Genomic DNA, 12,044 nt, shown 5'->3' on the forward strand with positions numbered 1-12,044 from the left:
TCTGCGTGAAGTATTAAATATTTTGGGGATGCTTTCCCCTCGTTAGGCCTCAAACTGTTAGGAAAATAAAACAGTCTGACAAGTTTAGAAATGTCTCAACGTAACAACCTAATTGAAACTTGACAGTTTGTCTTAAACAATGCAATGTATTCTAGAAACTCTTCATATGTTTTAAGCTGAAACATAACTAATAACTGTAGCTTACAAATGACTTTGAGTAAAAAACAAAGAAATCTTTTCGAAAAATTGCAAAATGATACGGAAATAAAAAGTAGGAAATCTAAAAGAGCCGGGGAAAAAAAAAGTAACAACCCCTTCAGTGGCTGTATGATTCAGTCAGAGTTGGTAGGAAATGTAAAATAATCTGAAATGAGAAAAAGATTCTCTGCACTCCAGAACTGAGCTCCAGACCCTCCAGACGACTGGAAACATGACGCGTTTTGTTACCGTGCCAGTGCTCATCATTTTGCTCAAAAATTCAATTTCTCTTTCTTGAGGCACACCAGGTTCTGGTGCCTCAAGGTCATTTTAGTTTTCCAAAAAACCCCCACCCAATTTCAGGAATTCTTTTTGGGAAAAAAAAATTGAAATATATCTATTATTCGGCTCATTCAACATCTTTCAAGCAAATAACAAATACGCGTGCAGATATTTGTGATTGGATCATTGGCGGCACGTGACATTTTGTTCTCTCTCAGAAAGCGCTGGCGCTTGCGGAACGCGAGGCTCTGCTGCCGCGGCTGACTCAGTCCCAGGAGGCGTGCGAGCACCTTAGGGAGCAGCTGGAGGCTCTGCGCCGGCACTCCCTCAGCCTGCAGGACTCCTGCACCCGGCTGCAGACGCTCAACACCCAGCTACAGGTAACTCGATGATGATAACTAGACCATTGCTTTGAATTGGCCTGCACACGGTTCATTTCTCTTTTAAAAACACACACGCAGGTGGAGCAGGCATCCGTGAGCTCCCAGCATGCAGCGGTGCTGGCGCGCTGCAGCGAGAGCGAGGCCCGCCGCGCGGCCCTGGAGGCCGAGGCCACGGTGTGGGCGCGGGAGCGCGAGGAGTCGGCGGCCCGGGTGGAGGCTCTGAGGCGGGACCACGAGCGGATGGCGGCTCTGCAGCAGCGGCAGGAGGCGGAGCTGGAGGAGCTGCTGGACAAACACTCTCAGCTGAGGAGCAACAACCGCGGCCTGGAGGCTCAGCACAGGGAGCTGGAGGCCAGGTACAAACACACGCTTGTGAGGACTCCAGACACACACATGACGAATTCAATAACACAACCTTTCATAACACAACTGTCTCTGTAATTCGTTTTAAGACGATTAAGAATTAAGATAATTGCCTCTGCGTGGTTTTCGTGATCTCAAGGTACAAGGACCTCGTTGACCTTAAGTCCCAGCTGAATGAGAGGGAGCTGGAGATGAAGATGGAGAAAAGGGAGATGGAAGCAGAAGCCCAGAGGAGACTTGAGAGAGAACGAGAGCTGCAGAGGCTGAGAGAGGAGAACGAGAGGTAGCAAACGCACTCACCAATAGGTATCATGTTAATGAGATCTGCTCATCCTTTCTCTGCATGCACGTGGCCCTGACTATAAAGAAGCAGCATTAATATTTCTATATGCAGCATTGGGAGCAAAACAGGGATTTGCTTGAATGCAAATGTGCTTTAGGAAGACACAGATAGCATGTTTATTTGCCAGGTTGAGTTGTTGGGTACAAAACAGCAGCAGAGATGGAACAAGACAATAAGAAACAGTAGACAGAATGTAGGTTTGTTTGCATATGTTATCATCGCATTTCTTGTCTTAATCACATGTGTTTTTAAGCCACAGACCTTACTGGAGCGTCTGATTACATCTTATCTTCGGGGTGGTGGGTACTGGATTTTACGATGATAATCATCATCATTATAAGATACTCGTGTACAATAATTAATCATAGTAATCGTCACAATGACACAATTGATTACGCTGATGATGGGTTGTCATTAGTTGTATCTCTAATGAAAAACAATACGGATAGTGTCTGATTTATTTAATGCAGAGCCGTGCTGCACATGAAAAGTTTCACACCAACACATTTTAAATCCACATTGGGAACATAATCGTTTGTTGTTTATAGTAAATATTACAAAGTTTCCCCCACAGTGACCATTAAGAGTTTCATCGCATCTCATTGCAGTTCTAATTACCACTATAAAACAAAGGGAACTGCTCAGTCGTTTTCAACAATGCTCTAAAACCACTGACTGGCCACATAACGACTTCTTCGACCCTTTTGTCTCATCGCATCACATTCTAGTCATTTTGGGTTGTTTTCTGAGGAGATCATAACACAACAAAGTGCCGAGCTTCAGGCAGCGAGCTCTCAGTAGAACAATCGATGCGCCGCGCCGTGCGGGTCACGGGAGTAAAGCCCGGCTGCGCGTGGGTGTTTCAGGCTGCAGGCCCAGCAGAGGGAGGGGTCGGCGTCGCAGGCGGAGCTGCTGGCTCAGGGCTCGGTGCTGAGGGCCGAGCTGAGCAACTCCCAGCTGGAGCGGACGCGCCTGGAGGGGGAACTCAGCGGCCTGAGGGAGACCAACCAGAGCCTGGACCTCAGCAGCGCCCGCCTCACCAGCCAGTACCAGGTAGCTGAAAACCCGCAGGCACACACTCTTTGTTCTGCAAAACAAAGGGGCTTCAGTGCTTCACAGACACCCAGATACATTTCCCCCTTTTTAATAAAACAATGCATTTAGCTAAAAAGCAATTAAATCAAACGTATGAGAGTATTTTACATGGTCGTGGTCATTGAGGAACAGCGATTGCTTTAAAACTGAGAGGCTGATTTCCACTGCTTGATGTGCAGATTGACATGTCAGTAAAAATGATGTATTGGTCCATACAGAAACTCACCACCAAGCAGTTAATGAAGAATAGAAGAATAGCGTTTAATGCTGTGAAACGAGCAGCGAATGCTGAAAACGTCTGCAGCCGTTTGAGGGGTGTAACAGGTGTAAATTGACTTCCCGTGAAGCGTATAAGAAGTCAACAAGCAGATGTTACGTTGTGCTGCTTCATCCAGCTACTCATAAACCATGAATGAAAAGCTGGCAGGGGAGCTTAAGTCTCCAGATTCATGTGAAGAAATGTTGCACAAAATCACTGCATGATTCCAGACAAGCGGAGAGCAGTTTTCTGGATTGTTTTCGGTTGCTCGCACAACAGCTTTCAGTGGAAGGGGGTTTGAAGGTGTTTTGGAGGTAGTTTGAAGAAGGTTGGATGTGGTTTGAAGAAGGTTGGATGTGGTTTGAAGAAGGTTGGATGTGGTTTGAAGAAGGTTGGATGTAGTTTAAAGATGTTTGGATGTGGTTTGAAGAAGGTTGGATGTGGTTTGAAGATGGTTGGAGAAGGTTGGATGTGGTTTGAATAAGGTTGGAGGTGGATTGAAGATGGTTGAAGGTGTTTTGGAGGTGGATTGAAGATGGTTGAAGGTGGGTGTGTTCAGAGAAAGGAACGGGCCATTATCCAGCACCATTTTACGCCCTGACTTGATTTGGCGGTGCAAAACAACCCAGCTGGGATGTTTGCTTTTTTTTGTGGTTCTTCTTCTCATTTGTATTTCATATTAACGTTATTGACTTCTTGCAGTACTTTGCCTGCATTTTTATTTTTTCTCAACGTATTCATTGAATCCACCAAACGAGAACTTTATTCTGATTCAGATTAATACTTAAATTTAAAACGAAACAGCCTTGTTACTTGCCAGATAATTTCTTTGTCGACTCAAGATAAACTGCCCCTTCATTTAAAACACTGCAAATTTTCAAAAGCTCACTAGATGCCTTAAGGATGTAATCAATACCCCTAACTCCTTTTTAATTATTTCTAAATCAAGCAGTATAGATTTTTCTGCTGTTTTCTCCCTTTTAGATTTTCTGTTCTTGTCGACATTGATGGCGATCTGTGGCCTAACAAAAACTAAATATTTGTACCGTAGCAACCTATTCATCCTAATTGTGACGTGTACGGCGTTGTGTGTGTGTAGCTGTTGACTCAGCTGAAGGGGAACATGGAGGAGGAGAACCGACACTTAGCCGAGCAGAACCAGAGCCTGCTGAAGGAGAACCGGGCCTTACTGGAGCAGAGCCTGGAGCGCCGAGACCAGCACTACTCACAGCAGAGGGAATACCAGTCAGTGCGCGCACACACACACACACACACACACACACACACACACACACACACACACACACAGTACGGATAATTTATTCTGTTTGTGATTACTGACAAAACATGTTTCTGTTTTCAGTAATTCTGTCATTGAAGAAATCTGGTTTCTTGACTATAAAAACCTTTAAAGTTCTTGCTCAAATTAAATTAAAGTAATGTGTGTTGCAGAAAACACCATTTGTTAACATCGTAGGCGGTAACACAGTCTGTGTTCATATCCAGGGCATGAAAGCACTTGTGTAAAGGTTATCGACTGCGAGACAACAATTCCACAACACCCAGCAGACGTCCTTCTAAATGACAGACGACAGATTAAACCAGAACTAATGGGCAGCATGCAGAGCTCAATTCACCTTTAAGTATAGTGAAACACATTTTCTCTAATCACACCTTATTGAAACCCAATTCTAAGCTTTTATTCTTGAAAAGATTATTATTACCACGCTTCACTTTTTTCCTTGAATAAATGTGATAAATGTCCCTGTAAACACAGCACATTTCAGTCCAGCAGCCGAGCACGTGTTGCCTGTAAAGGCGCATTGTTCTTGATGTGCTTGCTCAAAAAAGGTTCCCTGATCAATATTCTTTTCCTTCTAAAAGATTGAATTAGTTATTATCATCTCAAGGTCTCAGGTTCATAACAATGGGCGTACGGTGCCTTTTTAAAGCAGTTTATTTGAACGGGAGGATTTATTCTTACATTTCAGGTTGTTAGGACAGGAAAACTCAGTAAACTGTTAATGTTTCATAAAGAAAGAAAAGGCTTTTAAAAGGTTTTAAACTAACACCAGGATTCAAGTCCAAAAAGTGTGGACGTTTATTGTGAATAGATGAAATCACATAAGAGTCCAATCTGCTGCATATTATTACATGTGATGTCTGAGGAAACAGAAGACAATTTAAAATGCACAAAATATCACTTTTCCACTTGGCTAAAGTACCTTCTGTCCTAAACACATAAACACTTTAGTAAAGCAGATTAAAGATGGATATTTGTTTGTCCTCTCTCTCCGTCAGTCACTCACAGAATACATATTCAAGTCCTTGGTCAGTGCGAAGGACAGTTTGGATTGTTTCCTTTACAAAATCACTTTTGTTGTGAGTGACGCAGAGCAAATGAAGCAGTGACTTTGCCCTTCCAAACTTAACGTTGCAGGAAACGTTGTGAATTCAGCGGGCAAACATTCTCTCGTAAGCTTTCATGGAATGAATTCAACTTGCTCCCAAGAGTCGTTCATCAAACTCAACTTATTTAAAACATCTTACTCCTCTGCTGCCAGATCGATGCTTTGGGTTGTAGCTGATTCACATACTGAGTTTTATTAAGAAAGGACAAAAAACTAACTTAATGGCCACAATATTAAATTGGAAAACATTCAATAAACTGGGATTACTAATCTGAATGATGCTGACGGGTCTAAAACCATGACAGTGTCCCTGCGAGGCTGCTGAAGACATTAGGTTGTCTGTACCTGTATATATGATCCCAATAAAGCTGAAGTTAGCATTGCAACATCAGACAATTTGCACAAAAAGAAGCAATTGAATGACATTTGAAGGGTCATCCAACAGTTGTTACGGTTTCGCAGTCTAGAGCAAACTGACTTCCACGGATAACGAACGCATGCGACGAATGAACGGCACTCTCCTCCTCAGCTGACGCTTCACGTGTTTCTCTTCAGGGAGAAGCTGAGCGAGCTGCGTCGGGAGAAGCAGAAATTGGTGGAGAAGATTATGGATCAGTACCGAGTCCTCGAGCCCAGCATGCAAGCTCCAGCCAGCAAAGCCAAGTACAAAATATATATATATATATCCAAATACACGCACACCAACTCACATTTGTGCTCTATCTGCAGAAGATATCGGCTAATGTGTTCATGCAGCACATTTCACACGCAACAACAATTCAAGTGCTCTCAACAGAGAGAATAAAATTTGTGCAAACGCACTAGGACATGATAACACTTTACGAAAGATCTGAATGGAAATGTTTTATTTACTTTTGGTTCTTGGTACTAATATCAATGAATCTAGGATTTAATCTACTCCATTTATTACTCTTACTTATCCCAGAGCACACGGTGCCTTTAAAGCCTGTACTGTATTTTATTGGGATTTCTTGTTGTTGCCATTTTATCATCGTTGTTACTCTGATGACGATTAGTAATGAACCGTGAGAGCTGCTCGCTGACGTCACAGAACGTGTGGATTCTTTGCCCCTCAGTTCAGTGTTTTGTTCTTGTTCTTTCTCTTTGTAATGTTCTTATTGGGCTCTGAGAGGCGTCTATGTCATTTCCCCTATTTGTTTTTTTTTGGGGGGGGGTGGTTCGCTCTCTCAAGATCACCTCCCGAAAATATTTGGAAAAGGGGAACACAACCTGTGTGTAGGTTGTTGTTTTCTTCCATTTTCACATTGTGTGCGGAATCTGTTGAGGTGACAGCGGTTAGAGTGAAATATATGTTTGTTTGCGCCTTTTGGGTGTAAAGTTATTCTATATTGTTGTTCCTTCCCCCGTCGCCACACACACCAGCGGTCCAGGGCTTGCTCTCTATATCGGGAGGAGGATTTTTATGCCCCTTCGCGGAGTGTTTTATATCATCTCTGGTTTCTCGTGAGTGCACCATCATCATATCTGTGAGAGCGATCTCTTTTCTCTCTGCGTGGACACACGCGATACACGCAGAAGGAAAACACGCTTATTTCCACAGAGTGAGTCGGAAGAAGAAAGAAAGAAACCAAATTGGTAAAGCGAGGCGCAGCTGCTTAGCAGTCTTTGATTGTCGAGCAGTTTGTACCACAAATGAAAATGTAATGATTAGGATTATGGTGTAGAATTCAAATGGATATGGTAATGACATTGTAATTAAAATATTTCCAAATAGATTTAGCTCGACGCGGTGCTACAAAGTGTGTTCTGGTTTTGAAACTTTGGCATCCTCCAAAGCGTCTCTGAAAAATCGGGTCACTGTGAGGGAGTGTGCGCACGCTCTGAGCTCATCCCTCTCTCTAAGTGGTGCCTGTCCTCCGCGTCCTCGCAGGAAATCTAACTGGATTGCGGACAGGATGAAGAAGCTAATCAAACCCCGGGGAGTTGGAAGGGAGGGACGCGCCCTCTTCACCGCCTTGGGCAGCGTGGAGAACCTGGCCGACAGCACCGAATTCACGTCAGACGCGCACGCACCTCAGTCTGGTGAGAGCGCGCGCACGGCCCAACACACTGCCTCCCTGTCTGCGCCACACACACACACACACACACACACACACACACAAACGTCAGCCGACCGGTTTTCACAAAGATATGCTCACACGCTCGCCCCATCCAGCGAGGCTACGGGCATGCATACAAATCATCTCATGACTAGCAAGCGTGGTCGGCATTGATAGCACCCTCCTCTCGTCAGATCTCTCCCCGTAGAGCGAAAAGACTTACTGAGGCCGGCTTTCTCTGCTAACCACACGCTGAAAGGAAAATATTCTCAAGCCTCTTTTAATGCACCTTGACCGTGGAATGCGTGGAATGCGTTCTACGGGCTGAGAAAAGGGAACAAAACCCTCTGCAGACATGTTCAAAGCCTCTTTTTGACATACTACGCCCATTTAATTTAATTTTTGCTCGCATCGCATTTCTATTATCCCTCAGCCCACTAAACTCAGGAGCAACACCTTTCTGTTCCTCGACAACAGGACTGGAGCTTTTTATTGAGCCCGTTTGCCTGAAAGAGACTTGATCTCGTAGTAAACACTTTACATCACAGTTAAAGTGTTAAATCCCGGCTCAATTGCTCTTGATCATGTGTCTTGATAAGAAGCTTGTTTGAGCTAGCCAAGACATTTTCACACTTTCACACACCCATCTTGTAAGTTTGAGGTGACATTTCCCACAATTGAAACATTTCACCGGGTTTATGGTGGGTTAACTTGACCTTAGCTACTGGTCACTGTGTTCCAGTCTGTTCAGACAGTCGCTTATCGCATTAAACTAAATATATGAATCATCAGTCTTTAAAGTACTGTTACGTTTGCCTTTTTTAATATAAAAATCAGGCTTCTGTCTTTGTTAAGCTGTGCTTTAAATTCTCTAGAAAGATAATAAAATAATAAAAGCATGTATTGATTTTAATCCGCTTAGAAGTACACTTAGTAAAAGCATTGATTACCAATTCAGACAATTATTTAGGCCACATTTTCACAGATTTCAATCAAAAGTTGTAATTGCTATGCTGTGTGCCATATTGTCACTCAACAAAAAGAAGGTTGCTCAAGAACAACAAGACACAGGAACAGAACAACTAACCTTGTGATGAGAAGCTCCACCACACGAGCCGCAGCTATTGTCCCTCCTTCATTCACTTCCTGTCCCTGGAACTTCTCTCGCTTCGGAATAAAGGAAATGTACCGTTTGTGCTTTAAAGCCGTCCGCTGATTCGTCCCAACTGGTTGCAGAAGACAAATGTTTAAAAACCATCATTGATTATAACTTTATCTCCGTACCAAGCCAATAATGTAATCATATTAAAGTGTTACAAGGCCAAGACATTGATGTAATAATGACTTTGAATCAATTTCACGTTGTTTTAGACCCCCGCAGTGCTCCCGTCTCCCCCTGTCCCCTGAGAAAAGCTCCCTCCCAGACGGAGCTGGACATCTCGGCTCCAGGGACGCCGCGCGCCACGCGCTCCGGCTACGCGGGGCGCCGCAAGCTGGGATCCCGTCACGGCTGGGGGCTCGGCTTGGCGAGAGGAAGCTCTGGAGTGTCCCAGTCCTTCAGTCCCGGTGACCACAAAACAACCCCCCGCCTGCCGCTGCGCTCCAGCCAGGACAACTCTGCCGTCCTCTGGGAGGGACAGAGGCGCGAGACAAATACCCCCCAGGCCGCCGCCGCACTGCTGAGCAGTCAGGAGAGTGTGGAAGAGGACGAGGTCACAGGTGAGGGGGGGGGGGTTACTAGGATGTCTGAACCTAACGAGCATTGTGAAATGTCTGTGAAGTAACAAGTTAATTTGAGCGTTGAACATACATGTGATATGATGTTAGTGCAACACGTGTGTGCGGCGGTCAGACTGTGACGTCCTCTCCCCTGCAGACGTTCAGCTCTCCAGTGACGACACGGCGGCGGCCTGAGACGGAGCAGCAGCTCTCCTGACAGCACATCGTGGTGCAGCTTTGAAACGTCCGCCTATTTTAGACTTGAGATCCTCCCGGTATATTTTTAATAGTGTAGTTAGTTGTGAACATTCTTTCTGACTGTATTTAGAAAAAATGTCTTGGACAAGTCAAAAATAAAACATAATACACATAATAATACATCACTGAAAATTTTTCCTTTACTACAAATGAGTTGATCAATTTTTTTAAATTTTTTTTTACCGCTCAGGATCTTTTCCTACCAACCCGACCACAGCTACCGCAGCATTATATTATATCCACATATATGTGTATTTATTTATGTTTTTGGCATGTTTTTTTAACTTTACTCAGGGCCCTGTCCTCTACATACAGTGTGCGGAGACGCATGCTTACTGAAGACGGCGGGAGTATTTCAAAATAAATATTGTTTGTATGTATTTCAGTGAAGAAATGCTTCATCTTTGTTCATGAGAACAATGTTTTTTTAGACCTTCTGATCACCGTCTCTCTCAGTTTGCTAACTAAAAGTCAAAGAAGTGTCCCATATTTCGTAGGATATGCTTCAGGGTAAACGGAGAGGCTATTCTTCTTGCACTATGTTGTCTTATCTGTCTTGTTGTCCATCGTCTTACTTATGCACTAACCGCCAAGTCAAATCCCTTGTATGTCTGACATATTTTGGTAATAAATGTTCCTGATTCCTGATATTAGATACTGATAGTTATTGAATATAGGCACTGACACCCCAATTAAGGGCCCACAATATTTTATCCAAGTAAACATCTAAGAAAAAAGGATTAAGGAACACAAGGAAACGCCGCCGTCAGGCTCGCATATGGCTATGGGTCATATGTTGCATTTAGGGTTCCTGTATAAATCAAGTCATTGATCGAACAGCACATGATCCGGTTATAGTGCTGTAATGAATGAATGAATCCTCTTTGAATCCTTACGCTGTCGCACCAAATGGTGTCAGTGTAGAGCCGGCGGGGCCTTGGCCAACAGACAGATGTAGTGGGGGTGGAGGGTGGGGGGGGGTAATTAGCACGGAGCGTTCCAAACCAGCGGACCTTAGAGTCCACCATGAGGCTAAAGGGCCCTTGTATAAGGCAGGCTCTCCATGCAGGGGTTGTTTTGGGTGTGTGTGTGTGTGTGTGTGTGTGTGTGTAGCTCCGTCTCGAAAGCCAGCTCTCCCCAAACGCACATCCCGAATTACGATTCGCAAATGACAAATGGGTTGCTAATAGAATTCATGAATTATGTAGTTGTCATGGTGACTTTAATCATGAAACCAAGCCCCTTCTCTGGGCTCCGAACATTGTGTTTGTGGGATTGAGATGCGTGACGCCGGCTGCACGCCGAGCCGCTTGAGTGAGCGCAGGGCGAAGCGATAGCAAGATATTGGTTCTGCCAGTCACTCAGAGGCTTATTATGAGCGCGATGCAACAATCACACGCCTTCGGGCACACGGGCAGAGAGCGCTCACGGAGGAAGAAATGGAAGCTTAAAGGCCTTTACCCACTGGGGGGGAGGTTTCTTTTGTGTGATAAGATCGAACAGTATTTAGCTGAACTTATGTTTTAGTCGTGAGTAGGTTCCCTTTGCTTAAAACATGCTATATTATTATTAAAAGGTAGAAAGTATACACACACAACAAAAGACACCGTTGGTGCGTTGGTAACCATTCGTAGAGCTGATGGAAGGAAGCATCCGGTGGTTCAGAGAACCACACGCAGGAGCAACAAGCTGAGCCTCTTTCTTTGACAATTTATTTGTGCATTGTATAGAAAACTGCGAAATGGCATCGCGCTGGTGTGAATATAGTTTTGATTAAAAGTATCCGCAAGTGGGTCATTTGCTTTTTTGTGTGTGCAAAGGCCCGAAGGTTCTACACAGCGTCACACGCTGGTTTTTATCATTTTTTTGACCCCACGCACATTATCAAGAAACACATAAAGAGGGGCGCTTGGAGCAGAGTTAATATTAATATGATAAAAGCAATTATTTATACAATTATTATAAAAAAATTACTATTTTTTTCCACAAGATGTCTGCCTGAAAGGAGAATAAAGGAGGGTTAGTTCGTCCCTGAAAGCATAACAAGCAGCAGCAACACATCAGTCAAAAAAAGCCTTGGAGAACAAAAAGCAGTGGAGAGAGAATAGTCTTGGCGGGAAATGAGTGATTAAGTGCCGCCTGTGATTCCTAAAGGGACGAATGATGGACGGCTGCCTCGGTTGACATCATGGTTGGATCTCAAGAGGCTGCTCAGATGTTTAATCATTGATCACCCGAGGAGCGGGACACTACCAGCCCACATCATTTTCCCCACCCTCCTTTGGCGAAGGCTGTTCTCTCTCCACCACTGTGGCCCATGTTCAATAATAACACTAATGATTGAGGGGGAGCTTCCATTGAACTAAAAACACACACACAAGTAAAGCTTATCACAAAAAACAACAAATGAAACACAACATTAATCACACATTGAAAATCCGCTCTAAAAAGGTGAGTTGTATTTGGGATTTGAGTGTGAGACAGGCTGGTTCCGTCTCGGATGTCTTCTGCATGAAGGCTTTGTGGGGGACCTGCAGAGAGACACTGTATTGGAGGACAGGAGGACACGCGATGACGTGAAGATGAGCTCTTCTGAGCCCCCCCGTATTCGGGACCTTAGGCTGATGCGCCATGAATGAATTCTGTTGCAGT

General features: G+C 44.3%; 1 protein-coding gene across 1 annotated transcript in view; it reads left to right on the forward strand.

The window, feature by feature from the left end:
• The window catches only part of ccdc88b (coiled-coil and HOOK domain protein 88B), a 27,562-nt gene extending 17,522 nt beyond the window's left edge, over positions 1-10,040 (forward strand). Inside the window, exons 20-28 of the mRNA XM_040174183.2 lie at positions 699-860; positions 942-1,219; positions 1,366-1,509; positions 2,436-2,622; positions 4,023-4,168; positions 5,890-5,997; positions 7,247-7,398; positions 8,787-9,134; positions 9,292-10,040. Coding sequence (XP_040030117.2) covers positions 699-860; positions 942-1,219; positions 1,366-1,509; positions 2,436-2,622; positions 4,023-4,168; positions 5,890-5,997; positions 7,247-7,398; positions 8,787-9,134; positions 9,292-9,329 — 1,563 coding nt within the window. The 3' untranslated portion in view covers positions 9,330-10,040. The remainder of the gene's footprint in view (positions 1-698; positions 861-941; positions 1,220-1,365; positions 1,510-2,435; positions 2,623-4,022; positions 4,169-5,889; positions 5,998-7,246; positions 7,399-8,786; positions 9,135-9,291) is intronic.
• The last annotated feature ends 2,004 nt before the right edge of the window (positions 10,041-12,044 follow it).

Source organism: Gasterosteus aculeatus, chromosome 4 (genome assembly GCF_964276395.1).
Source record: "Gasterosteus aculeatus chromosome 4, fGasAcu3.hap1.1, whole genome shotgun sequence".
NCBI classification, from domain to species: domain Eukaryota; kingdom Metazoa; phylum Chordata; class Actinopteri; order Perciformes; family Gasterosteidae; genus Gasterosteus; species Gasterosteus aculeatus.